This window comes from Cyprinodon tularosa, unplaced genomic scaffold, assembly GCF_016077235.1.
Source record: "Cyprinodon tularosa strain WSP-4 unplaced genomic scaffold, ASM1607723v1 ctg374, whole genome shotgun sequence".
In the NCBI taxonomy this organism is placed as follows: Eukaryota; Metazoa; Chordata; class Actinopteri; order Cyprinodontiformes; family Cyprinodontidae; genus Cyprinodon; species Cyprinodon tularosa.
The window spans coordinates 764,752-791,072 of record NW_024039090.1 but is presented as its reverse complement, the minus strand read 5'-3'; the positions used below and the strand labels follow the sequence as shown (position 1 = coordinate 791,072).

Below are 26,321 nucleotides of genomic sequence, written 5' to 3'. Positions count from 1 at the left end.
GTCTTTTATACAGGTAACGAGTTCAAACAGGTGCAGTTAATACAGGTAATGAGTGGAGAACAGGAGGCTTCTTAAAGAAGAACTAACATGTCTGTGAGAGCCAAAATTCTTACTGGTTGATAGATGACCAAATACTTATTTCACACAATAAAATGGAAATTAATTATTTAAAAATCATACATTGTATTTTTCTGGATTTTTGTTTTAGATTCCATCACTCCACAGTTGAAGAGTACCTATGACAAAGATTACAGTCTTCTACAAGCTTTGCAAGTGGAAAAACCTGAAAAATCAACACTGTATCAAATACTTGTTCTCCCCACTGTATATTGAATTAAGGCATAAAGGTACGGTTTCATGGTCTGACAACACATCAGGGTCTATATAGCAGGTCTGGACAGAATGTAAAAAGGTTTTGAGAATAAAAAAAATAGTAAAGTCTGGAATATGAATTGTGAAGATTTGAATAACATGTGTAATAATTCACTATCTTTGCGTACATTCTTTAGAACAGCAGACAATCTAGGCTGAGACATGTTCACAGTGGCAGACATATCCAGAGAGGAGATTATAATACAATCAAAGTCGCCAGCTAAGATGCCCAATCCATCGCATTAATGGTTAAACATCGAAAACCATTTGTGACATAAACTAGGGGCATAGATATTAGGAATAATTTCATGTTGGTCATTGAACCCTTAAAGGTACACTATGCTACCGGTGTTGATTTTCCAGCGAGGCTCCCTCAGAGGGCGAAAGTAAAAGTGCACTGTCTTAAATATGCACAGCTGTTCTCCTGGTTTCTCCGTCAAGCCAGGCGCGGCTGTTTTGAGCTTAGCAGACAGGCGAACGCAACGAATGACTAATGCTGCATTCACACCGCAGCTGGCGCGACAGAAGCAGCCAGTTTACATGCAAAGTCAATGGTTGACGTAGGCTTGTCCCGATCCGATCCACGTATCGGATCGGCGCGCCGATATTGGCAAAAAAATGCGTATCGGCAAAGCATGTAAAATGGCGATCCAGACTGCTGATCCAGTTTAAAAAAAAAAATCTGGTCCGTATTTTCCAGTTTCGCCGATTCAAACGATCCATTCCACTTTTTTGCGCCAGTGTTTCCCTGTTTATTATTTTTATTAAAACTTACAGTAATACTTGCACCTTTAACTGTTTACGGTTTTACTGTTCACTGTGCAATTTCAGATTGCTATTCATAATTTTGTCCAGTTTGTGTTTATCTCTTAATAAACAGGTAAGCTTGTTGTTACCAATCATTGTGTTTTATTCAATCTCACCTAATTTAGCTGGCTAGATGTTATCAAGAGTACTAAAACTCTTTTCAACATGAGTCTTACAACTAAGGCTAAATACTTTAACTTAAACTTAAATACATGCTCGGATAGGCTGGTATCTGCCAGTATCGGTATCGGATCGGAAGTGCAAAAACAATATCGGTATCGGATCGGAAGTCCAAAAACAATATCGGTATCGGATCGGAAGTGCAAAAACCTGGATCGGGACATCTCTAGGTTGACGCGTGTCAAGGCGCAGCAAAAGGTCCCGCGCCGCGTTTTGAGCAGCAGGCGCAGCGCGTCTGAGCAGCAGAAGCAGCGCGTCGGACGCGTTTAAGCATCTGATGCGTGTGACGCGCCGCAAACGCGTTGCTGCTCGAGATGTCAACCAATCAGAGAAGCTGATCTGGGAGCTGGCAGGGAGAGAGACACAGCGCTGATGATCAGAGCGCTATGATCACTCCTCTTAAACAGTTTATTGACGCCTAAATTAACTTAAAATGCAGAAATCTGCCGGCAGAATATGTTCGCTTTTTTTATCCTGCTGCCTGCAGTTCGGATTATTTAGATGAAAAACACCTACCAGCTGCCGCGGTGTACCGCAGGGAGGCGACCCGGCCAGAGGCTGCTGATGACAAGCCCGTTGAATGGGATCCTACTGTCGGCGTACCGCTGCTATGTGGGGGTCTGCGCGGCTCCGACAGAAATAATATTAGAAAGCAGGATGATAATCTGAATGAACTGACTGCACTGATTACGTTTTTAGTTGTATTTTCTCACTTAAAAACATATTAAAACTACTTTATTCCCACTGATCACAGCAAATATAGCTGCAAGGCAGAGAAAGGATAGTGAAGCTCCGCCCAACGCGCGTCAGACACACTTTTGCACCGCGCAGCCAGAGCAGCAAAGCTGCTTCAGCCGCGCGTCAGAACTAACTGGTACAAGCAGCAAAAAGGAAGCAGCAGACGCGATTTTGCTGCTTTTGCAGCATCCGGTGTTAACGTAGCATAACTGCACAAAGATCGCCACTGTGCTAGCAACGAGCATGCTTTTAACTGGGGGCGTGTAGCAGTTTTCGCCGTAAAGCAAGACCGACTCTCGCGAGACTTCTGAGCCTGTGGGTGCGGGCCGAGGGCTTCTGCAATTGCAAGTGCGGTATTTCCCCCACAGACCACCAGGGCGGCCGAGAATACCTTTGTTCAACCTGAAATGACTCATTTAATCATCCAAAACGTTATGGAACACATTAATTAACTGAAAAATGTTGCATAGTGTGCCTTTAATCAAAACAAATCTCTCCTTTGAATATGTTCCTTCATGAAAAGGAATGTTCTCATTTATAAGAATGTTGTCATGGTTTTGGTTCTGTTCAAGTTCTATCTCTGAGTTTTCATTGGTCTTATTTCCATGTTTGTGTTCTAGTTATTTTTGATTGTATTTGAGTTCCTAGATATTTCTTGTTTGCCCTCTTGGTCTCCTTTTCCCTAGCTCCCTTCTAGCCTCCTCTGTTCACACCTGCTCCCAATCTACTAAATTTGCCTGGTCTTTGTTTCTCTCTGCTGTTTATTCTCCTCCTATTCAGTCACTGTTTGCTGGTTTGCCGTCATTTTTTGCCCCCTTTTTGGGGTATTCTTGGTTCTTAATTTTTGGATATATTTTGGATTTATGTTTTGGATTTTTCCTTCTGTTGAACTTTTTGGTTAATTAAATATTCAAGAAACCACTTCAGCTTTTGGCATTTGGGTCCTATCATATTTCAGGCCCCGTGAGGCCTGAAATATGATACTTCCTCTGCTGTAAAGCTGTCCTTGACTCCGTTGTTCTCTAATAAGATTTCAGATCCTCTTTGTTACCGCATTGTTTTGAGATGATTTCATACTGTTAAACAGTTTTGTTCTTGTTTCAATATTTTTTTTAATGAAAAAAAAGAACTGAGTAATATAATGTCAGGAATTTCAACCACAAAAAAAGAACTGAGTAATATGATTTCAGGAGTTTCAACCAGGAATAAAAGGCGAAATGCTGATGTTCCCGTTTTTTATTTGTGTGTTTTTTTTTGTTTTTTTTTTTTTATTTGAGTATTACATTGCACATTCTACACAGTTACTTTTTCTACTGAGTAGGCATAGAACGTGTTGTAATAAAAGTTATTTGGTTTTTGACCTAAACTGTAAGTTTCTATGTTTGTGACAGAATAGCAAGTGGATCCAATATTGTAAATGTTACATTGGCTGATTTTGTAGGTTATTGAACAGAGAAAAATAGTCAAACTTTTGAGCCTTAACAAAATAAACACAGCAAATTACCATAAAAAAACCCATTTAAAACTTTGGATGAAGCCTCAGATCCCACACTGACTATAAATGCAACAAATCTGGGCTGAACCAGTTGGAGCATATTAAGCATACCCACAAATATTTTACACATTTAGGCAGATCAGCTGTTTTGGTACAGTTGTGCCAAATGTGTTTTATTCCTCATAACAGGTAATCTGGTCAAATAAAATGGCTGATTACCATTGTGGGGCTCCTTCTGCATATAACAGAAATAAGTCTTTGTTCATAACATTTACCACCATTTTTATCTAAAGGTACCATTGAGAACAGCATGATATCAGCCAAGTTAAGACTAAAGGAGCTGAATTGTGTCCTTTTGTCTGAAATAACATATTTGAAAATAATATATAATTTTTTTGTCATATAAACATATAATTGTCAGAAATTATCAATAGAACAATAAAATCTTTGACAAATATCAAATTAAACCTTGTAAACAAATGTGCAGTAACCAAATATTTTATATATATATATATATATATATATATATATATATATATATATATATATATATATATATATATATATATATCTATATATATATATATATATATATATATATATATATATATATATAGATATATATATATTTATAAAACACTGTATGAAAATACAATTACAAATTTTTTTTTTAGATCAAACTGAAAAAAGAAATATAACTCCATACTTGTCAAACAGAAGGTTTATTAAAACATATAAATGACTTAAATCCTTAAAAAAATAGCTTTTAAGTCATCCAACCTAAAATAGAATAGAAAATCCCTTTATTGTCTCACAATGTGGAAATTCTGGTGTTTACAGCAGCAAAAAAAATTATAGAAAAAATGGTCACACAAATGTGGAAAATGTATATAAATAACATAATGAAGAGTTAAAGGTTAAAAACAAAAAAAATGCTGTACTGTAAAGTGTTTTATCAATATAAAACTGTGAACCTGGATGATGAATAACCAATATACAGAAATTTACATTTTTACAGTAATGGATGTTCAGAGATGTTGCTGAGATGTTGCTGCTTTATCCTGCGGTAAAAACAGCGCTTCTATTGTGAAGCAGGGGCACACCAAGCATGCATGTAGCGACAGTGGGGAGGAAAAACTCCCTTTTAAGAAGAAGAAACCTCCAGCAGAACCAGGCTCAGTGTGAGCGGCCTTCTGCTGAGGCCGACTGGGGTTCAAGGAGACAGAAGCAGAGATACAAAAGACAACTGTCAACCTGCTCCACAGGCGGCCTCGTCCAGGAAATACACAGCCAGTGTAACCGGGTTCTGCTTCACTTCACTGTACCAGGCCGGCACAAATAACCCCTCGACTCTGCGTTGTGTAGTTTTTTTTACTACACATCTTGTTGCCGGTCTATCAACTGGATCCTGCCTCGCTCATGAGGATGGACTGAGCTGTCGGACCAGGCCAGAGTGCCGATGATGGGTTGTGCCCCTCCTCCCCCCGCAGTCGCTGCATATCCGCAAATCCATGTTATCCCTGATTCTGTTCTGTTCGGTTATGTTTTGTTTTGTTAATAAACATTGGGAAACCTCCCACTGTCTTTCTCCTCTGAATACTGGGTCCTAATCTCTCAGAGCTTTACATATACAGTAAGTCACACTCAGAGAAACAGGACTGCACTGAAAAAATAGGCCCCACTCTCATCTATGGTTGGAGATATTGACGGAAGCAACCCAGCTGATTTTTGATACTGAACAAAAACATGTGATCCAACACATTTACTTTTTTTTTTTTAAGGAAAAGGATGAATATTTTTTAATACAGGGCCTTTAAAAATGAAACAATAAACAGCCCCCTAGCGGGCAGTACCACCCCCGTTGAGAAACCATGGTCTAATAAATGTAACAAGTAAAGGGGAAAACATTTTTTCTGTCCTTAAATGATCTCTGTAAACACAAACCAACGAAGGCGGAGTGGTTTTGAACAACTAAAAATAAATACTTCATAACCAAGAAGGCTCTTTGTGGGGAATTTCCAGTATCTTCTGTGGTTCTTGAAGTAAGTCAATAAAATCATGTGACTTTGCAGTCAAAAGTATAACTTTTGATGATGTAAGTATATTTATGAGAATAAAAGAAAAAATTATAATAGTTCATGAATTTTCTAAGGAAGAGGATTAGGGCCACTGAAAAAAATGTAAATAAATTTAACTGATTTTTAAATATTATTTCAGTTTAATATGGGAAAAAGGTCATAATTTCTGACTTTAATCCCAGAATATGGACTTTTTTTCCATATTAAACTGAAATAAAATAGAAAAATCAGGCAACTTTTTTTTAATTCACTAATCCTCTTCTGTAATTTTATGTATGATTATATATATTTGAATTATATTTTCATAAACATGATGGATATATTGTTTCTAGAGATTGAAAAGTTAGAGATTTCCTAACACAACACATAACAAAGCAGACTTTAAAACCCACGCGTTAAAAAAAAAAACTCTGCTTTGGGTTCATTGGCCACTGATGTGTTTTTCTTACAGGAGTTCAGAATGACTGTTTATGTGTCATCGAGTAAACCAGAACATTAACATACAGTATGCGGATCCAATGAGCATCTACCATAGAGCGGTCAAAGACAAAACAAGACAATGAAAACAGGAACTGAAGTCATGACAGATAAAGTAGCAAACATATTATCTAAGAAAATCAGAGGATAACATTTGGAATCGGCCACCAACAGAAAGGTGTGTGCCTTCAGTGTTACATGGACCACAGTTTGAAAATGATCTATAGTCTGTATTATATTCTTCAGTATCAGTTAAATAAATATGGCTCTTTTTTTTACTGCTCTGAGAGAAACTCGCCTTCTTTTAGTATCGACCAAATCTTCACCACTTCCTGTCACTCGCAACAAGATTAACTGTGTGGTTTTTCTCGATAATGAGATGAGTATCTTTCATGTTGTAACATAGTAGGTTTTATTTGGAGGAAAAAGTAACACTTCTAATTTGCAAAACTACTTTTTTAAGACTCAATAAAGACTTTTAATATAATCATGTAACTCTAGCTTTGTTCTAACATTGTTTAAGGTGACCTCATGGTGTGGAAATTACACTGCAGTTTAATTACCTCCAGTCCCTTTGTTGTTGTTAACTAAAGTTTCTGATATGTGGAACTCAGTTTCCAATCCTGGCTGCGTCAGAAATTGCACCTTGCCTGAGAGTTTAAAATGCAGAGGTGTGTAATACCACAGAGTTTCCAGCTACGTTGACTTTTTCCAGACTTTGGTCACTGACTTTATTTCCTTTAAGAGTTTGTAGCATTTAAGATGCAATCATGTTTTGCACAAAACGGGTTCCTGAACGTCAGGTGAAGGAAAATCATGTATGATCCATCCATGCACCCTGGACAGGTCGCCAGTCTGTCCCAGCAGGGCAGTGCCCTGCAGCAGGAAGCTCCTGGGTTTGATTTCCCAGCCCAGGATCTTTCTGCGTGTAGTTTGCATGTTCTCCCCAAGCATGCATGGGTTTTCTCTGGGTACCCCTTCAGTCCAAAGCCATGGCTGTTAGATTTATTTGTATCTCTAATTTGTGTGTCTTGTGCATGGTTGTATGTCTCTCTGATGTATGTTTTATATAAATAAAAAAAGAAATGTACGGCTAACAACTGATTTTATGTAAAAAAAAAATTATCTGATCCTAAAGAAAAAAGTGTTATGTTCAAATATCGGTATTTAAAATACTAAAATAGAAATTAAAAACCAAAAAGTAGCAAATTCATGCAAAATAAAAACTTTTCAAATACATTTAACAGGAAACTTATGAAATCAATACTTTCAGCTGTCACTTAAAGCAGCCAAATATTTTATTCGAGTTAGAGTAGCGATATGTCTGCTAATATTTTTCTAATAATAGTAAAAAGTAAAGTGCAGTAAAACTACTTCTGGTTGTGCTCTGTACATGAACTTAAAAAATATGTTGAAACTTTTCTTAAGATGTTTGCTTTTAAAGTTCTACCTCTGCTCTGCCGTTTTTTGAAAATTACCTAGAGCTCCCTCTGGTGGTTGTTTTTGGGATTTTATTTTGGTTACCGTTCCAGAAGCACGATCCGTTACGCATCCAGATATACATCCGGGTCGCCCTGGATTTTATTTTGTTAAAAATACCTAAATTATGTTTTTCCCTCCCCTAAAATAGTAAAGCGTGATAAAATATATGCCTTAAAATCCCTTCTTTTTTATCACTCGTCTCTGCCCGATCTGCACTGGAAATGGGATCCTACGCAACTTTTTTTCATTTAAAACTTTTTAAGTTTAATGTTTTTCTTTCAAGTTAACCTTATGGTATATACTGCGTAATTTAAAGACAGAAACAACTAAAATGCAGACAAACATGGTTTAATCATATTTTGCCGGACTGCATTGAGCATGTCCCATGATGACGTCAGAGGAACAGTTTAATGTATAAAATGTAAAAAGCATCAAAATTGTTTGACAAAATTAATAAAAAATTTTTTAAAGATGTGTATTAGCATTCTTTAGTGAGTTATGGATAGAAAAAAGTGATTTTAATAAAAATAATTACATTATTTATGGACTGGATGCAGTGGTGTCAAAAGTACACACATTTGTTACTGAAGTAGAAGTATAGATACTGCAGTTTAAAAACACTCTGGAAAAAGTTGTAGTATCAACCCGACCTCTTTAATCAAGTAAAAGTGAAAAAGTATGTGCTCCAAAAACTGGTTAAAGTATAAAAGTATAAAGTAACCTTTGAAAAACAGCCAGATGCCACTACTGAAAGCTCTATTTTTTTACAGTTTTGAAAAATTGATGTGCACATTATATGAAATAAATATTTATAAATATTAAACTGAAGCCGAGAGTAACGAGTAACGTTTGTTTTAAAAATGTAAGGAATAGAAAGTACAGATACTTGTGTGAAAATGTAATGAGTAGAAGTCAGAAGTAGGAAGAAAAATAAGTAATGGGAGTAAAGTATAGATACCTAAAAAGTGTACTTAGGTAAAGTAACAAAGTATTTGTACTTTGTTATTTGACACCTCTGCCCGGATGTATATCACGCGTACGCAGGTTGGATCGTGCTTCCGGGACGGATCGGGTTGTAACAATACTTCAAAGGGAACTAGAGGAAATGACAGATCCAAGAAGGCAGAATGTAATGCCAGAGCATTTCTATGTAAACCTGATCTAGCTCGATATGTTGTTGTGTTTGGGTGGGTTTTATCCTTTTATGATGGTCAAAGAGAAGGCAATGGTCAGAGGCCATTCTTCAATAAACAAGCAAGAAACCAAAGAAGACAACTCTATTTACTGGAACAATGTTATCTGGCTGCCTAGCTGATGAAGAACAGCAAACTCATGGCGAGGACAGAATAAACTCAGTTTGTTTCCCTTTATGTCAATTCAGTTTCAATACAGTCTCTTCATATGATACCATTTAACAATACATGTCATCTCAAGGGACAACAGGAGACAATTCAATCAGATCATCTAGTCAGACTGGTTAAATGTTTTCTATATAAGGGAAATCAGTTGATTGAATCAAGTCATTGACTTGATTCAATCTTCCAGACTGAGCATGAGGTGACAGTAGAAAACCACTTCTGCCTTCTGTTGGGAAATGTAACTGTAAGCTAGATCTGTTGGTGTCTCTGTCTAAAAACAAAAACACTTAAGCAGATGGGTGCTAAGGCAGTTTTCATGTGAAGGGGATGAAAGAGAGCACATGAAGTTAGTCACAGTAAAAGCTGAGCCCAAAGGAGGGAAACAGGATGAAGCACTGAAAAACAAGCCAAGCTCCAACATCTATAAACAAAGGTGTTAATGGTGACAGCACAGCTGAGATTTCTCTCCAGGATGGAGTCACAGCCAAACAGGAACAGACCAGATGAAGCTACCATGATGAGAAAATGCAGAGAGATCACAAAGTTATGGATTGAGCCTAACAAATACTGCAGAATGGAGATAGATAGAGATAGAATGAAGCAGAATGAGGAAAAGTGGTCCCTATGTCCTCCAGCATCCTAAGCCTATAGCAGCATTAACTACAGAGATATACACTCTAACTATAAGCTTTGTCAAAACTTTAAGTTTTAAATCTAGTCTTAAAAGTAGACAGGTGTCTGCCTAAAGGACTGAAACTGGTAGTGGTTCCAAAGGAAAATATCTGCTTTTTATCATACTTTTATACATTATAGGAACCACTTCAGGGCTGCTGAGTGGCACACTGGGAAGCAATGCTGCCTTGCAGCAAGAAGGTTCTGGGTTGGATTCCCGGCATGGGGTCTTTCTGCATGTTCTCCCTGTGCATACGCTTCCTCCCACAGTCCAAAAACATGACTGTCAGGGTATTTGCCTTCTCTAAATTCTCCTTAGGTGTGAGCGTGAATGGTTGTTTGTCCTCTGTGTCTCTGTGTTGCCCTGTGATGGACTACAGACCTGTCCAGGGTGGATGGATGGATGGATGGATGGATGGATGGATGGATGGATGGATGGATGGATGGATGGATGGATGGATGGATCACTACAAAATATGCTTGTGGTTTACCTCTAACTCTCCACTCTTCCTTTCAGGCAGATTTGTGAATTCATCTGGACCTGAGCTGTGAATTTCTGCAGCTCCTCTAACGTCATTTTGGGCCTTTTGGCTGCTTTAATGCTCCCCTTGCCTGAGTGCGTTTGGGGGTTTGCATTAAAATCTAAATCATTTAAGTTTCAGATGGTTTTAATTGCAGTGCAAAAAGAACATAAGAAACTCTGACAGGTGAGTCTCTTAAACCACAGGATTTTCCTTTTTTCTCCAGAGTTTCCTATCTTTGTGGCTTTGCAAAAGACGCAAAAAGTCACATTATGGAAATTTTCCCCGCCTTGTTTGTCTCAGCGTATTTAATCACCAAAAAAATGTGTCTTAAGTGTTAACCACAAAACTTTCACCCTCACGTCACACTTTTTTTTTTTTGAGTCTGTGACACTATATCATTTAAAATACTTTGATTAACTCCAAAAATAACAGCAGGTAATACGACTGGAACATCTATTTTACTCGTCAACTTGCAAAAAAGAAAAAACTGTTTCTTTCTGGGATTCAAACTGTGAAATAAACTGCATATGACTTTATCTAAACATCTGCAGGAAATGCAAGAAGTCAGCTGTGGGTTTGTAGTCAGCCTCTCGATCGTAGCTCTACCTGATGAGAGCAAACAGTAGCCACATTAAAGCACACAAAGTCATAACGTTGTTTTGTTTTTAAAAAAAAAAAAAAAGCCATGAATCATTTTAAAAATCTACGCTGCTTGAAGTTTTAGCCTTGAAAACATCAAAGTTGCAAAATTTCAGAACTAAATCTGACAAATTTGGAGAACCTGCTTAAATCGAATCGATTTTCCTTCAATGTTTTCCTTTGAGGAGATTTGTTTCAATTTAAGCTGAATTATACTGGATATGCAGCTCATCAAACATTAGAAGTTATCTATCTCATTCTTTTTTTAACATCCTAAACACCTGTCATTTTGACAGGGGGAACAGATCTACAGCTGTTTTCATAAACTGACCTGTTTATGATGATGGGGTTTTTCCACTCGTCAAAGAGGCAGAATTGTGGTTTTCAAAGGCTACGATCTTTGGGTTTCTAAAAGGAAGTGAGTTCATAATAAATTCTCAGGAGAAAGTCGGTCTGATCATTGCAATCATTGCAGCAACTAAACACCAAAGCTCAATGGATCACTTTGATTTGGATGCTCTGGAGAGGTAAGCAGAATATTTTATATAAAACTTGTCATCTGCATTTATCCACACAAAAAGAGGCTATAATGTAGATGAAATAAATTAAATGAAAATTATTTTTTTTTAATTAAATCGAAAAGTTAAAAAAAACAGAAAAAGCTATAGGATATAATACAAAACTTTAAGCATACCTAACATTATAAGAAACAATGAAAAGTCATCAAGATAAGGTTCTTTTTTTTTGTCCTGTCTGGCAATGTGGCAATAAGAATAATTGTCTTGATGCCAAAAAGAGCCCAACAGATTTTACTTTCTCAAGCGGCCATAGTTATATACTGGATTTATGCATATAAATAGCTTTATTATAATTCATGCAGGGAGTTTACAGATTATACGGACACAGCAATGTAAGTAGAGAAAGAACGGAAAAACAGGTAAAAAAGGAGAAAAGATTAAAGAAAGGAGATAAAAGAGGAGATAACGAAAAAACGTCTTCAGTATGCTTCATCACTTGCAAAGAGATGAAAAATACAATTAGGTAACACCTTGATACTGTCACTGAAGTATAATTAGTATAGTATATAAGATTAGGTTCTTAAAATTTAAAAATAAATAAAACAAAACTATATTTTTTTAAATTCGAAGTTAGCACAGAAATCTTACTAAAAAGATGAAAAGTACGTCTTCCTTTTAAATACATTGGAAACAGAGCCTCTCCTGCCTTTTTGTATCTTAGAAAAATAAATGAGTTCAATTTAGGCTGCTGAGTGGACCAGTGGTTAGCACTGCCGCCTTGCAGCAAGAAGGTTCTGGGTTTGATTCCCAGATGAAGCTACTATGATGAGAAAATGCAGACAGATCACAAAGTTATGGATTGAACCTAACAAATACTGCAGAATGGGATAATAGAGATCGAATGAAGCAGAATGAGGAAAAGTGATCCCTATGTCCTCCAGCATTCTAAGCCTATAGCAGCATTAACTATAGCACTGTAACTCTAAGCTTTGTCAAATCTAAAAGTTTTAAAAGTAGACAGATGTCTGCCTTAAGGACACCAGCAGTGTTATGGGAAATGGATGGATTCAATTTAAATGAAAGCTCACATTTCAGCACTTGTTTTGCTTCTCTGGTTTTCATCTGAAAGTATTGGTTATAGTTGGTTACCACACTCTAAATGAGGTGGAGGTATTCTGTATTTATGGTAACTACAGTACTGTAACATATTGACCTTATTAGTGAAGTCGGTTTCATTCCCCGAATGCTGCAGGAAACAAATAATCTCTGATCACTGAAGAAATCTGCACTTCTTTGCAGATACTTCAACCTTTTCCTAAAAACCTTGGTCCACTTTATAATAAGACTGAGCGATAAACTTGTTGTTGTGCTGCCCTAAGGCAGAATGTATCACTGATTAACATATCTGATGTTTCTTTTTTATTTTTTAGCCTGTCTCAGTACACATCTCCTGTTGGCAACACCAAGGTAAGACCCGCTGTATAAAACTACCATCATGCATACAGAGGGATTTTTATTCCATTATTGTTGCAAGCAGAGAAAAATGTTTTGTAAATGAAAATTAGAAAAGGAATGTAATCCAGAAATGAAACTTTTAACGTTTTCATCGTCAAAAAAGCTTTCAAGAGTAGCTTTAAACCTCCTTAGGTTTTATAAAAAAAGGAAAAGGTTTGTATTGTTTTAGGGACATCCTGTTTTGCGTCTTTATATTAGGATATTTTGTTTTTATGTTTATGCATTTAGCAGATGCTTTAATCCAAAGTGACTTATAAAGTAAACACAATGTTACAATGAGGTAGGCATTAGGGGAAATGATCTTGCTTAAGAACCCAGACCAGTTGGACGTGCCTTGGTGGCGCTGTGGTTAGCGCACACGAGCCCTTATAGCCCTTTTGGTCCTTGACACGCATGTCTCTCCCCCCTCTCATACCCCCTTTCCTGTCAGCTGACTGTCCATAAAACAGGCCACTAGTGCTGTAACCCCCCCCCCCCAAAAAAAAACCCAGAGCAGAGCAAACAGAGGTGACTTACCTCTAAAGCTAGGCAGCTGTTTCTGTTTGCTGTACTTTTTGAATTTTGATGCACATTCGCACATTTGCAGGGTATTTACATTCCCCTCGGCCTTCAAAGTTTTTCAGCAACCTACGCCGTCCATCTGATCAACATGCTTAATATTTATGCAACCATTACAGGAATTTCTTAATACTTACAATACCACAGCATTTTTTTTTATATATAAAAATGCCGAGTGACTTTAGGCTCAATACTTAATGCGAAACAAGAACATTTTTCTGGCCGTTCTGATTTATTCAGTTGCCAAAATCTTCCAGCTAGTCATATTTTCTTGATTTTTAGGTTTAACTCTTAAATCACACCAGTTATTTGTTGTTCTGACTATTTTATGGAATCACAAAACGACAGCGCTGAACCATCACTGCACCCCAAATTTCAAATTCCCTTGACTGTCGCCATATTGGATCCCAGCAGAGGTGGGGACTTGAGTTTGTGACTCGTACTCAAGTCGCACTTAAGTCACATATTTAATGACTTCAGACTCGACTTAGACTTGCATTTGAAGGACTTCAGACTCGTCTGAGATTTGCAATTTCCGACTTGTGAACAATAAATATTTTTTTAAGCGTTTTTTGATTTATTAACTTGACTGATCGCCGCTCGCCTTACAGCAGAGGTATAAAAAAAAAAGGGCTGTCAAACAGTCATGTAGCACTGACGTAGCTGATCAGTTTAAGATAATGATCATTCCATAGATTTAATAGTGACTCTTAAGCTACACCGTCTCAGTGAAGGAGATGAAAACACAAGGAGAAACAAGCAAGCACGCAAATAGACTTGAGACTTGACTTGGACTTGAGCTCTCAAGACTTCAGACTTGACTTGGACTTGCAAAAAATGACTTGTGAACATGTCTGGATCCCAGGCAAAGCTTGTTTATCGTTGTGCCCAGTACTTACCTCCTCTTTCCCTTAAATTTGATGTTTTTTTTATCCAATGCAGCCATTTTCTGTAAAAGTCTACTTTGGTGATGGGAGGCATCCTGTTCTGATTTGCCTTGATTTGTCCTTTTGGGTTTTATAAATATAAGAAAAAGGCAAACTGTTTTAGGAAGTAATAGAAAATAATAAGGCTCCTGGTATGGAACAGTTCCAGTCACACTTTATTGCAGTTTTGGCTCAGACATAAAAGAAGAAAAGCAGGCAGAGTGACAGAAGTGTTTAATTTTTTATCAAATATCCTTTCAGGACAGGCGGTTTAATGAAAAAAACAAATGAAAAAAGTTAGTGCACCCCGTCCTGACATGTCCTGTAAACCACACCAGTGATAGAGAAAGTTGCACAAAGTGATATAAAATCAGAAATAACAACATAAAAGAGTGACAGACAGTAGAGTTGATGTGGTTTGTGTTTTTTTCCCTCTCTTGCAGAATATGCAGTGTGAAATCATTGAGCTTAGCAACAGTCTGGACCTGATGGTTACACGCAACAGGAAGACCATGAAGGGCGTCGCTAACCTGGTGCTCGCTCTCAACAAGCTGAGCAAGTTCAAGTTTGACAGAGACCTCAGCAATGCTCAGCTCTGCAACACTATCATGGACTGTGTGATGGAAGGTTGGTAGTAAAACACAACTGCACTGTCTTGGTCATTCTAGTTGCATTTTATTAGTTTATTTGAAAACTTTTTCAATAAATAATTACCAAAAATAAAGGTCCTGGTATTTCTGATGAAAAATTTTGCTTGGGTCCCTCTGCAGGCTTATGGAGTGCATTTTGATCCATTATTTTTGCAAGCAAAGAGCACATTTTGTAAATACCGTAGATATTTTAAAAACATGCAATACCTGAACGGAACTTTTAAAACTAAAGATTTTTGAATACCTAAGCTATTTTCTCAGATTTCATTTTTCCAATTTGTCTTATTCAAATTTCTATTTTTCAGATTTAGATGATCAAATTGCATTCTACAGATCACATTTTTTTTTTTTTTTTTTTCTTGGGGTGGGCTTTTCTCGTGAGTAAGGAATAAAGCTGCTATTCTATTGGTCTGGATGGACGTTAGCTACATTTTTATTGGTCAGAGCGAGTATTTGTGTATTCTCTTTAAGTGAAGAGAATATGATCTGTCAAAGCTATTTAGAAAATATTACAGTTCCTAAAAATGCTATATAAAAATATAGAAATTACATGTGAAAATAAAAAAAAAATGGAAAAAAACATTTTGGATAAAAAATTATAAAAAGAAAAAAAGAAATTCTCAATTGCATGTCTTTTAAATTTTTTTTTTTTTTACAAAGTATTTGCTTTGCTTCCAACAATAATGGAGTAAAGTTCACTCCATACCGGCTTTTTTTATAAACTGAATTTCAACAGAATGTTGTTATTTTGATTTCTTTCTACAGAATTAAATACCTCTGCATTAAATAAAGAATGACCTGTCAATTAACCCTCCTCCCTGATACAACGGAGTATTAGGGCCAGGCTAGAAAAGTCATAACATTACGAGAATAAAGTCGTAATATTACGAGAATAAAGTCATCATACCACAACCCGTTTCATAAAGAAAGCTTCGACCTCCGACCAGCAGATGACGGCCGAACAGCTCCACCAATCAGCAACCTGAGTCCACTTTGACATCCTGTACAATTTGATGCTGCTGCTAAAAGATTTCCTTATTTATCAAACCAGAGCCAAAGTATAACTTCACATGATGCTCCACATTCCTCATTTTAGGGAAGAAATTGCTTCTTTTAGGAGTTGTCATAAAATACATCTTGTTTCTCGTAATTTTATGACTTTATTCTCATAATTTTACGACTTTATTCTCTAAATAGAAGAAAAAAAAACTCTCTAGCCTGGCCCTAATACTCCGTCGTACCCCGGAGTAGTTCTGTTTACAAAAAAAATTCTGATGTGTTGCCTTTAGAATTTCTGACCCAATAATAACTTCTTAACATCCTGCTTTTAAATGTGACTAATAGTTCTCCATCTCTTTCTCTCTACAGAAATAGTAGTTGAGAAAGGCAGCAGCTTCTGCACAGAAGAGAAAAACTTCAACTATTCTAGGCTTGTGAAACATGTAGAGCTAAGTGACGAATACAAGAAAGATCTCATTCAGAATTCAGAAGAGTTCAGGCTGCAGGCCATCACCCTGAAAGGCGGATACTGTGATCTTAAAGGTAAAAAAAAAAAACTTTTTATTGAATACTTCGATTTCAAACAACTTTTCTTTTAGCTTTAGGTTAGTCCGACCAAAAGAGTCCAAAGGAGAACATTTGATATGGAAAAAAAAACAACTTTTTATGGATAAAACAAACAACCCTCCTGCTAAGCATGGTGGTGGCAGTATTATTCTCTGGGGATTTCTATGTAGCAGGTGCTTTTTCCACACCATTTTTTAGAGAACGTGTCAAATGGAAATCGAACAGGAAAAAGACCCCAAAGCATGAAGAAAACTTAACAAAGTTGTGGTTTGAAGGGCCGTCTGTGAATGTCCTTGACTTTAATAAAATTCAACATCTTTATTCAGCGCTAAAATTTGAAGCCTAGCAATGCAATACAAATGTTCTCAGCTTTAAATTAAATCAAATTCGGTTATTTTTATAGCACCAATTCATGAATTGTCATCCACTGCCTCTGTACAAAACAATTTAATCAGATCGACTCAAAGTTTTCTAAAAATAACCTGCTGATTGCATCCAGTCTTTGACTTTGCAGGATTTGCTGCTCCTTGATAACCATGTGGAGACAGTAGTAGTTGTAGTTTTGTATTGTGCCTTCAACTCTTTAGCAATCCATCACACTGAGCATGCATGCAGCAACAGTGGAGAGGAAAAACTAGTCTTAGCGGGCTTCTGCTGAGGCTGACTGGGGTTGGAGGAGACAGAAAAAGACTCATATCTTGGCTGAGCTTTCTGGCTCTCTTTGTGTTCTCCGGTCTTTGGTTCCCATCCTACTGCCTTGATGTCTTGTCTCTCTTGTGTTCCTCTCACCTCATATTTCCATGTTGTCTATTTGTACTGTTATGTTTTATTTCCATTTCACACATTCTTCCCTGTCTCTATGTCCTTCTCTCTCCCATTAGTTCTTATCCCTTCTTTCTTTCTCACCTCCCTTTCCGTCTCCGTGTTCGTTGTATTCACTTTTACTCTCAAATAATTTTCAATAAAGTTCCTTAAACAAGTGCCAGCACAACCGTATGGCAACAGTCTTAGTGGTGTGCTTATGAAAGCAAATCTAATGGGCTATAAACTAACAATATTAGCAAAACAGGACACAAATAACAAATGGAACGTAAAAGCATTGATCTATAAATATTTTTATGTTTGTAAAGGTGGCCATAAACTAGCTCCACAGAAGGCTCTGTCTGGCGAAGAAAAAAATACACAGATGAGCTCTGAGCTAGTTTTCATGTCAAAGGGATGAAAGAAAATGCATACAGATACTTACAGTAAAAGCAGAGCCCACAGCTATCTCCAGGAGATAAACGGGACTAATCAGTGAAAAACAGGCTCAACTTATCTCTGATTAAAGGGTTTGATGTCAGCAGCCCAGCTGATATCTAACAACAGGATGATGTCACAGGCAAACAGAACCAGACCAGATGAAGCTGTTATGAAGAGGGAGAGCAGACAGAACATAACGGTATGGTTAAACTTACAAATACTGCAGAATAGGAGTAGAATGAAGGAAAATGAGGAAAAGTGGTCACTCTGTCCTCCGACAGTCTAAGCCTATAGTAGCATAAAGAAATAGAATTAACTCAGGATGACCTGAGCCACTCTAAATATTTTAATACTTTTCATTTCTGATTTTTTTTTATTACCATTTTATTCTCTTTTTTCCAAAAGTATATGGAAAATTAACCATAACAATTATCTATAGAACAATGCTCTTGTTTTTTGTTTTTTTTGCAGAAATAATATCATCAAAATAACAGTGCCACAAACCATAAAACTTCTAAATATATATATCATGATTTTTCTCCATAATTATATACAAATACAACGTTTTTAAAATGAAATTGAATCACAATCTTAAAATTATTTAAAGTGACATTTGTAATAATGTATTCTATACATTTAATGGTATATTTATGTAATTCTTGATTCTCTAAAATATACTATCTGCATATTTCATGGTACATTTGTGTATTTTATAATACATTTTGGCTCCTCATATACCTCAGAAATCATATCACAATGATTGTGAAAATCATATGGCTATCCCCAATTGACTGTTTCAACAAAGCACCCAAACCCCTACTTTGAGAACCCCTAATCTAAAATAAAAATGAACTTTTTATTAATTATTATTATATTTTCAATATGAAATATGGCAATTTGTTTGTTTTTTCCCCCCACATTTTGTAAATACTAAAAGTGAAAGTGCCTGAACTAAACCTCGTCTTTGTTTTCTTCTCCTCAGTGAATTTTGAAATGTCCTGCTACAGACCTGCAACCTGCTACCCCAACACGGGTTTTACGGTCCACCTATCAATCAGGTCTGACTCCAAGAAGTTGCATTTGTGTTGCTCTAAACCAGATGATAAAGTGTTGCTGTTTCTGAAGGTAAACACCAGATCCTAAACATCCACAGCTTTACTACTGTATAATCACAAAATTCCTTCTATGCAAAAATCATTTTTGTTTCCAACTTAATTTAAATGTTTGTTTTTTTATGTGGCTGCTTTTATTTGCTTAACATTTCTTTTTTCAATGATTTAGAGGATTTTTGACTAAAACCCAACAGGAACTCTTGACCCACATAAGAATTTCCCCTTATTGCTTATACCCACTAACACTTATATATTACATATTTTTGTGTAGGAGGTACTCTGGTGTTAAAACATCAGTTCCCTACTCCTAGTGGAGGCCCAGTGTAATTGCAGGCGGCCATGGTTGAAATTAATTGAATAAATGACCTAAATTTGCAAAGTTTTTTCAAAATATATTTGTTATATAAAATGAAATAAATGGTTAAACTGAAAGTAATATCAACATTGTAGAACATCCTATCTGCATTGATAGAGAATCTGTAGTTAGATAAAGAATAGGTTGATGGTGTGGAGCTTTGGAGCTCATCACCAAAGATTAAACAACAAAAGACCCAAGGAAACATCCAGAAAGCTGGTCTGCAGTTATAGGAAGATTAGAGGGAAGAAAAATATTGTTTTGATAAATATTAGGTGTTTTATCATCTTTTAAAAATCTCCTATTTTCTTTTATAGAGTTAAATTTGTCCCATTATTGTTACACCAAAAAAAAAAAAGTAGAAAAAAAACAACAACCAAAAAACTTTTATAAATGGATATTAAAAATAAATAAAAACTCTAAAAGCAGTGTTAATCCAAAAAATATTTTGAGTAACTTTGCTGTTTTCCTCAGATTTTATTTTTTCTAATGTTTTTTTTTTTGTTTTTTTGTTTTTTTGTTTCAGATTTTATATATTTTTGATTTTTAAGATTAAGTTTTATTAACAGCATACTTTTCAAATTGCGTTTTAAAGATCATATTCTCTCCACTTAAGCCCTAATACGAGTGCTCGCTCTTCACTGCAATTAGTAAAATTCCATATAAAAAAAATATAAACATAGAAAATAAAAGTTACAAAAATAAAATTTGATGAAAACAAATGATTTGAAAAAATTGAATCTTAGAAAACAGTTAAGATACTTTTCAAATATTTTCTCAATGAGAAAGCTTTTCAGAGTTTCGCATTTCATGTTTTTTTTTTTTCAAATTTCCATGTAGACAACATGTCTTTTGGTTTCAAAAATACTGGCACAAAATTCATTCCATACTTCTTTTCTCGAAGAAAAAAACAATGCTTTGTGAGGACAGCTTTATTCTAACTCTAAATCTGTCAAGTATGAAAAGTTTTGAGCGAAATTGTTAATACCAACAAAATACCTAAAAATCAGAGTGATTATTTTTGTCAGCCTGCTCATGTGTTTTAGTTAAACATTTTAACTAAACAATCACCATTAGGAGTGATTATAAATGTGTAATCTATTCTTAGTATTGTCTATAGAAACATTCTAATTTCTTTGCTTCTGTGTCTGTTAGGATTGCAGTGACAAGTGTTTGAGCCCAGATGAACAAATGCATGACTCCCTTTTCAACAAGTCCATGGTGTGTCGAGATATGGCCACCTTCGAGTCAGTGAAGTACCCAGGCTGGTTCATCAGCACTGCCTTTGAAGAACGGGATGACTCGGTAGAGATGTGCCAGGCAGACACTGCCTTTCGTGTCACCTCCTTCAATTTTCGTTTTAAAGACTGATTTTGGATTAATGCTCAGTGGCTCAGTGTGTAGCACTGCCGCCTTGCAGCAAGAAATTCTGGGTTCGATTACCAGCCCAGAGTTTGCATGTTCTCCCTGAGCGTCCATGGGTTCTTTCTGGGTACTCTGGCTTCCTCCCACAGTCTTAAAACATGACTGTTAGGTTAATTGGCTTCTCTAAATTGTATGGATGGATGGATGGATGATTTAGAATGAATCTGTACTTCACCACTAGATGGAGCAATATATTCCTTTTTACCTGTAGGTTGCAGTTTTTAGCAGCCAAAAAAAAAAGTTAATGAAAAAAAAATAACTTTCCTTCTGGAAAAATTAGGAATACTTTTTTTTCTTTTTCGTTTTAGTATTCTCTTTTTCTTCTGGAAATCATGTAAAAGGATATTCCTTAAATCATTATTGTAATGGTCTTTTTGCCGGTAGTCTTACTTTTTGTAAATATTTTTTTCATTATTTGAGTTTTATTAAAGCTAAAATAATAATAATCTAAAGGATTTGTTTATTTTTATAAATGTTACCTTATTTTGTTTTTTTGTGTTAATCTATATAAAATGCATCTTTGACCTTTAATCCAAAGGATCAGTTATTATCAGAACTATAAGCTACTTAGGAGAAAGACGACCATTCTGGATCCTTCAGAGATGATGGTGTTGAAACAGAGGAAAGAGGCAAAAAGCGATGATGTTGTAGAAGTCCACAGATGTTCTCTGAAGAGGCCTTCAACTCTATTTTTTATTTCTGTTTTTTCTGCTTCCTTGTCTTGGTTGTGCTTTACAGGAGAAACATGTACTAGAAGAGCTAGTTTGCTTTGAATGTTCTGCTTCCCTAAAAGTTATAATCTGTAAATAAATAAATCTTTGTTACTGTTGGATCATGTCATTTAATTTTTGTAATAATATAATAAAAAGTCATGATTTTGATGTTGAGTTTTGCTTTTCAATTCAGTTTCTAATAATTATTTTTCTTTTTTCTGGAATAAAATATAACAGTACTACTATAGGCTAAGTATAATAGTGGTGCTAAAATGAATAAAAAGGTCAGTGATTGACCCAGAAGGGCTGGTTTTATAAAGTCTTGGTGCCACAACTGAGGAGGCGCAGTCACCCCAAAGTTTATATTTAGTTCTAGGAACATTCAAGAAGAACTGAGACCATGACCTCAGACGGACATGTGATCAGACAGACTCCTAGTGGTGCTCAATAACCTGCCATTTAAACCTGGATAGGAGGCATACCTTTTCTGCTGGAGCTAAATGTTATTATAATCATCTATATTTCATAACATAAATGCCATCTTAACAATGTTTTGATCTTTAAAGGGTATTCATTTGAGTTCTTGTGAAAAGTCAGTGCCAAGTGTCAGGTCAGGCTGCTAAAGCCTTGATCTGAAACATATGTCATGTCAGGGTTTGTGGATTCAGTTCACAATTAACCAAAGCTTTTAATGAAATGTTGGAAATAATAAACAAAAACAAAATATTTTATAATTAAAGCATCCAAGCCAAAATGCTGTTCAGTGGCTGTGTGTTTCCTGGACCGGGCCGCCTTTTACAGCTGCTTTTTGTATCTCTGCTTCTGTCTCCTTGAACCCAAGTCGGCCTCGACAGATGGCCGCTCACACTGAGCCTGGTTCTGCTGGAGGTTTCTTCCTGTTAAAAGGGAGTTTTTCCTCTCCACTGTCGCTACAAGCATGCTCAGTGTGAGGGATTGTATTCAAGTCAATGAGTCGATGCAATCAACTGGTTTTCCTTAGATAGAAAACTTTGAATCAATCTGACTGGATGATCTGGTGAACTGTAAAGTGCCTTGAGATGACATGTGTTGTGATTGGCGCTACATAAATAAACTGAATTGAATTGAATGGAGGAAACATTACCTTTAGTCGAGGTGTATTTTTTTTCATGCAAGCATTTACACTTCAATATTTAAGTTATAAACATTATAAACTAAGGCAATTAAAATGGTGATTTTAATGTGCTATGGTAGAAAGCAGTAAGCAAAAAAAGTATGACTGAACGGTAAAATACTACCTAACTCTATTTAATTTAATTAGCACGTGTGAAATTGCATATGTATCTTTATATATACAAAAATTATTTTAATTGCTCACTTATGAATTTTTGGCCTAGCATCAACTCCTAATTTAAGGGAATCGGAAAGACTGTTGATATTAAAGTTTGTAGGAGGGAGAAGAGGTATAAATAAAGTTTACTTAAGCACTTAGTTATACATATCATTTGATAATTAATGTATGTAATTATATGTAATGCTTGTATGTGTTAAATTTGCAATTTACTGTATTGTCTAAAAGGAAAATAATTTGTTAGTTTATTCATGCATTAGTATTTTAATTATCAGGCTCCCCTGCTGTGCAACAACCTAGCAGTTTTAGCCCCCTAAAAAATAGACACCATGCTAGGCTTAAAACTTTCCTTTTTGGCAAAGCTTATAGTTAGACTGGCTCAAGTTATTCTAAACTATCGCTACAGTTATGCTAGACTCCAGGAGTTTAGACTGCTGAATGAAAGAGCATGATTTAGAGATAAAACTAACGAATACTGCAGAATGAGAGAACAGAGATAGAATGAAGCAGAATGAAGCTAAAAAAAAGTGGTCCTTATGTCCTCCAGCAGTCTAAACCTATAGCAGCATAACTGTCCAGATGCAGTGCAAACTATGTTTGACAGCTACTATCATGTCAGCTCATAAAACTTCAGTGATTATTCTAAAAACATATCGCGGTAATATGTTTTACAACTCTACTTAAATAATATTGCATTAATACGGCGTTAATAAATTATTAATTAAATATTTAGTTCTCAGATTTACCCAAATTTATGACTGTTGGACATGGAATTGAATTAAAGTTTTTTTTGGTGCAATTTTTCTTTACCTTTTTCATTTAAGAAATGTGCTTTGAACATATATAAATACGAGTGACTTGAATACAATACAAGCCATTGATGATGCAATAAATCATCCATCAGTTAAAAAGTAATTAGTACTCTGAGTAGTTTTTTGAGAAGAGTACTATGCACTTTTACTTGAGTATTTTCTAACTCCAGCACTTTTACTTGTAATTGAGTATAATACTTTTACCTGATTACAAATTTTCTGTACTCTTTTTCACCTTTGTCCATTTTATGTTTGGAAGTAAAAGCCCAATACACATGAAAGGGAAAAGTGACATTATTTATACCAGTAAGATTTATATTAAAGATATATGAAATATTGATTGCAAAAAAAGAAGAAAGTTAATTTAGATAATGTTCATTTTGACTGGAAGAGGTTTTTTTTTTTTTTTTTTTTTTTTTTTTTTAAGAAATCTGAAAAAAATATTCAATCCGGCTATTAAATGATAAAATTACCTGCCATAATCTGTGGCCTTTTTTCTCCTCTTCCATGCATGCACACAACACTTGTCATTTCAACTTGTTGCTAGAGGTGGCATACCTCTAGAATTTTCACTTTGCACCTTTAAGCTCACAAGAATTTCAATATTAGCCTGCATGAATAACAAATGTTTTTCTTTGGAACTTTGGAACAGGAGCTACAGTAAAACACAATCATGTTAACTCTGGTACAATAGTAGTATGTTTAACCATAAATAGAACGGGACAGGAACATCTGAATGCACTGGCCATGCTTTCCATGGAGAAAGCCCTTGTCAAAAGGATGCCAGACTTTAAAGGGAGGGTTAATGAAATTACTGAAATATCAGTACAAGTGGTGTCTGTCATTAAATGTTGAGTTGTCTCATGGTGCACTCTCCAAATGTTGAGCTGTAAATAGTTGAGTGCATATTTTCTGCTGTGTACAGTATACACTGCAAATGCAGTGTATACTGCATATGTTCTGGATATTTTTTATTATTACAGTTTTAGTATGATCTAATTTGATTATTTCTATGACATCCCTAAAAGCTATATATTGCAGATTGGTCTAACAGTGATTTCTTGAGCAAATTAATTTTATTTAAGAATTTGTTAGCTGTACAATAATAATGTAGAGTGTGATCAAGGCATCTGTTGTGTTGCCATCTAGTGGTTGAGAAAGAAACCAAAGGAAATGTTGCATTTTTATTTTTGATCTGTCATTTAAATCCGGTATCAAAGAGGTATCTAGAATTTCCTTCTTTCATTGTTCATCCTGTCCAGGATGCTCAGAAACTAGTCCATGCATTTGTTACTTCAAGGCTGGACTATTGTAATTATTTACTATCAGGAAGTCCAAAAACTGTAGTTAAAAGCCTTCAGTTGATCCAAAATGCTGCAGCCAGAGTTCTGATGAAAATTAGAAAGAGAGATCATATCTCGCCTATCCTGGCTTCTCTTCATTGGCTTCCTGTTAAATCCAGAATAGAATTTAAAATCCTCCTTCTCACATATAAAGCATTAAATGGCCAAGCTCCATCTGATATCAGAGATCTGATTGTTCCTTATGCTTTCAATCTGCAGGTTTACTAGTGGTTCCTAGAATTTCTAAAAGTAGAATGGGAGGCAGATCTTTTAGTTATCAGGCTCCTCTCCTGTATCCAAGCCAAAATGCTGTTCAATGGCTGTTTGTTTCCTGGATGGGGCCGCCTTTTACAGCTGCTTTTTGTGTCTCTGCTTCTGTCTCCTTGAACCCCAGTCGGCCTCAGCAGATGGCCGCTCACACTGAGGCTGGTTCTGCTGGAGGTTTCTTCCTGTTAAAAGAGAGTTTTTCCTCTCCACTGTCGCTACAAGCATGCTTAGTGTGAGGGATTGCTGAAGAGTCAATGAGTCGATGCAATCAGCTGGTTTTCCTTAGATAGAAAACTTTGAATCAATTTGACTGTATGATCTGGTTGAACTGTAAAGTGCTTTTAGATGACGTGTTGTGAATTTGTGCTATAGAAATAAACTGAATTGAATTGAATTGCATTTAATTGCAACACTGCAGAGTTTGACATTTGACTTTCATTTTATCAATATTTGACCAATTGAACTGGTCATTTTACCCTCACTATAACATTTGCCTACAGCTGGGAAATTATTCAAGATCCGCCACTGCTAAATAATACATTTTTAATAACTTTGATTAGATGTTCTGATTGAATTGTCTCTGTAAAGTTCCTGGAGTTTTCACCTGTTGTTTGTGAAGTTGAGGAGGAAGCTGAGACTCTTGCAAGAGAATGTTCAAATTTATTTAATCTAATGCGCTTAAGTCTAAAGGTGTAGAAAGACATGCAGCTTCTGTTTTTGTTCAATTGAAGACTGTTGAGTGATGAATGGCAGACACAGACAAAAATAGCATTACAGTAATTCATTCTTTAACCATTAAAAGCATGTAAAGCCTTCTTTAAAAAAAAAAAAAGATTTAACTTTAAGCCAAAACACAAACATGGTAGAATCCTGGATTAACTGCTGAATCAACCTGTTTGTTGAATTTAAACCCCCTTAAAAATCACTGCATTAGTTTTTTGGCATAGTCACTGACATTCCCACAAGCTGAACGTTACTTTAGTTTTTTTTCTAATTAAAACTGGAGATTTTAGTTTAGCCACTGTTTAACAGCGGAGGTATAATTGGGAAGGGAATGCTGAATTTGACTGTTAACTGGTTTTAGGCAAGGCAAGGCAAGGCAAATGTATTTGTATAGCACAATTCAGTACAAAGACAATGCAAAGTGCTTTACATGATTAAAATATA

The 26,321-nt window shown here is 35.8% G+C and overlaps 1 protein-coding gene across 1 annotated transcript; it reads left to right on the top strand.

The window, feature by feature from the left end:
* The first annotated feature begins 11,250 nt into the window (after positions 1-11,250).
* On the top strand, positions 11,251-21,559 carry il1b (interleukin 1, beta). The gene is made up of 6 exons (XM_038296680.1): positions 11,251-11,349; positions 12,771-12,807; positions 14,783-14,966; positions 16,358-16,531; positions 18,780-18,922; positions 20,420-21,559. The coding sequence occupies exons 1-6, from the start codon at positions 11,318-11,320 to the stop codon at positions 20,633-20,635; spliced, it is 786 nt and encodes a 261-aa protein (XP_038152608.1). The 5' UTR covers positions 11,251-11,317; the 3' UTR covers positions 20,636-21,559.
* The last annotated feature ends 4,762 nt before the right edge of the window (positions 21,560-26,321 follow it).

Excerpts from the sequence above, each read along its gene's own strand:
- il1b (XM_038296680.1), top strand. The coding sequence starts at position 11,318 with ATGGATCACTTTGATTTGGATGCTCTGGAGAG. Across the intron at positions 12,808-14,782 it reads CTCCTGTTGGCAACACCAAG|AATATGCAGTGTGAAATCAT; the intron begins GTAAGACCCGCT and ends CCTCTCTTGCAG. Across the intron at positions 18,923-20,419 it reads AAGTGTTGCTGTTTCTGAAG|GATTGCAGTGACAAGTGTTT; the intron begins GTAAACACCAGA and ends TGTGTCTGTTAG.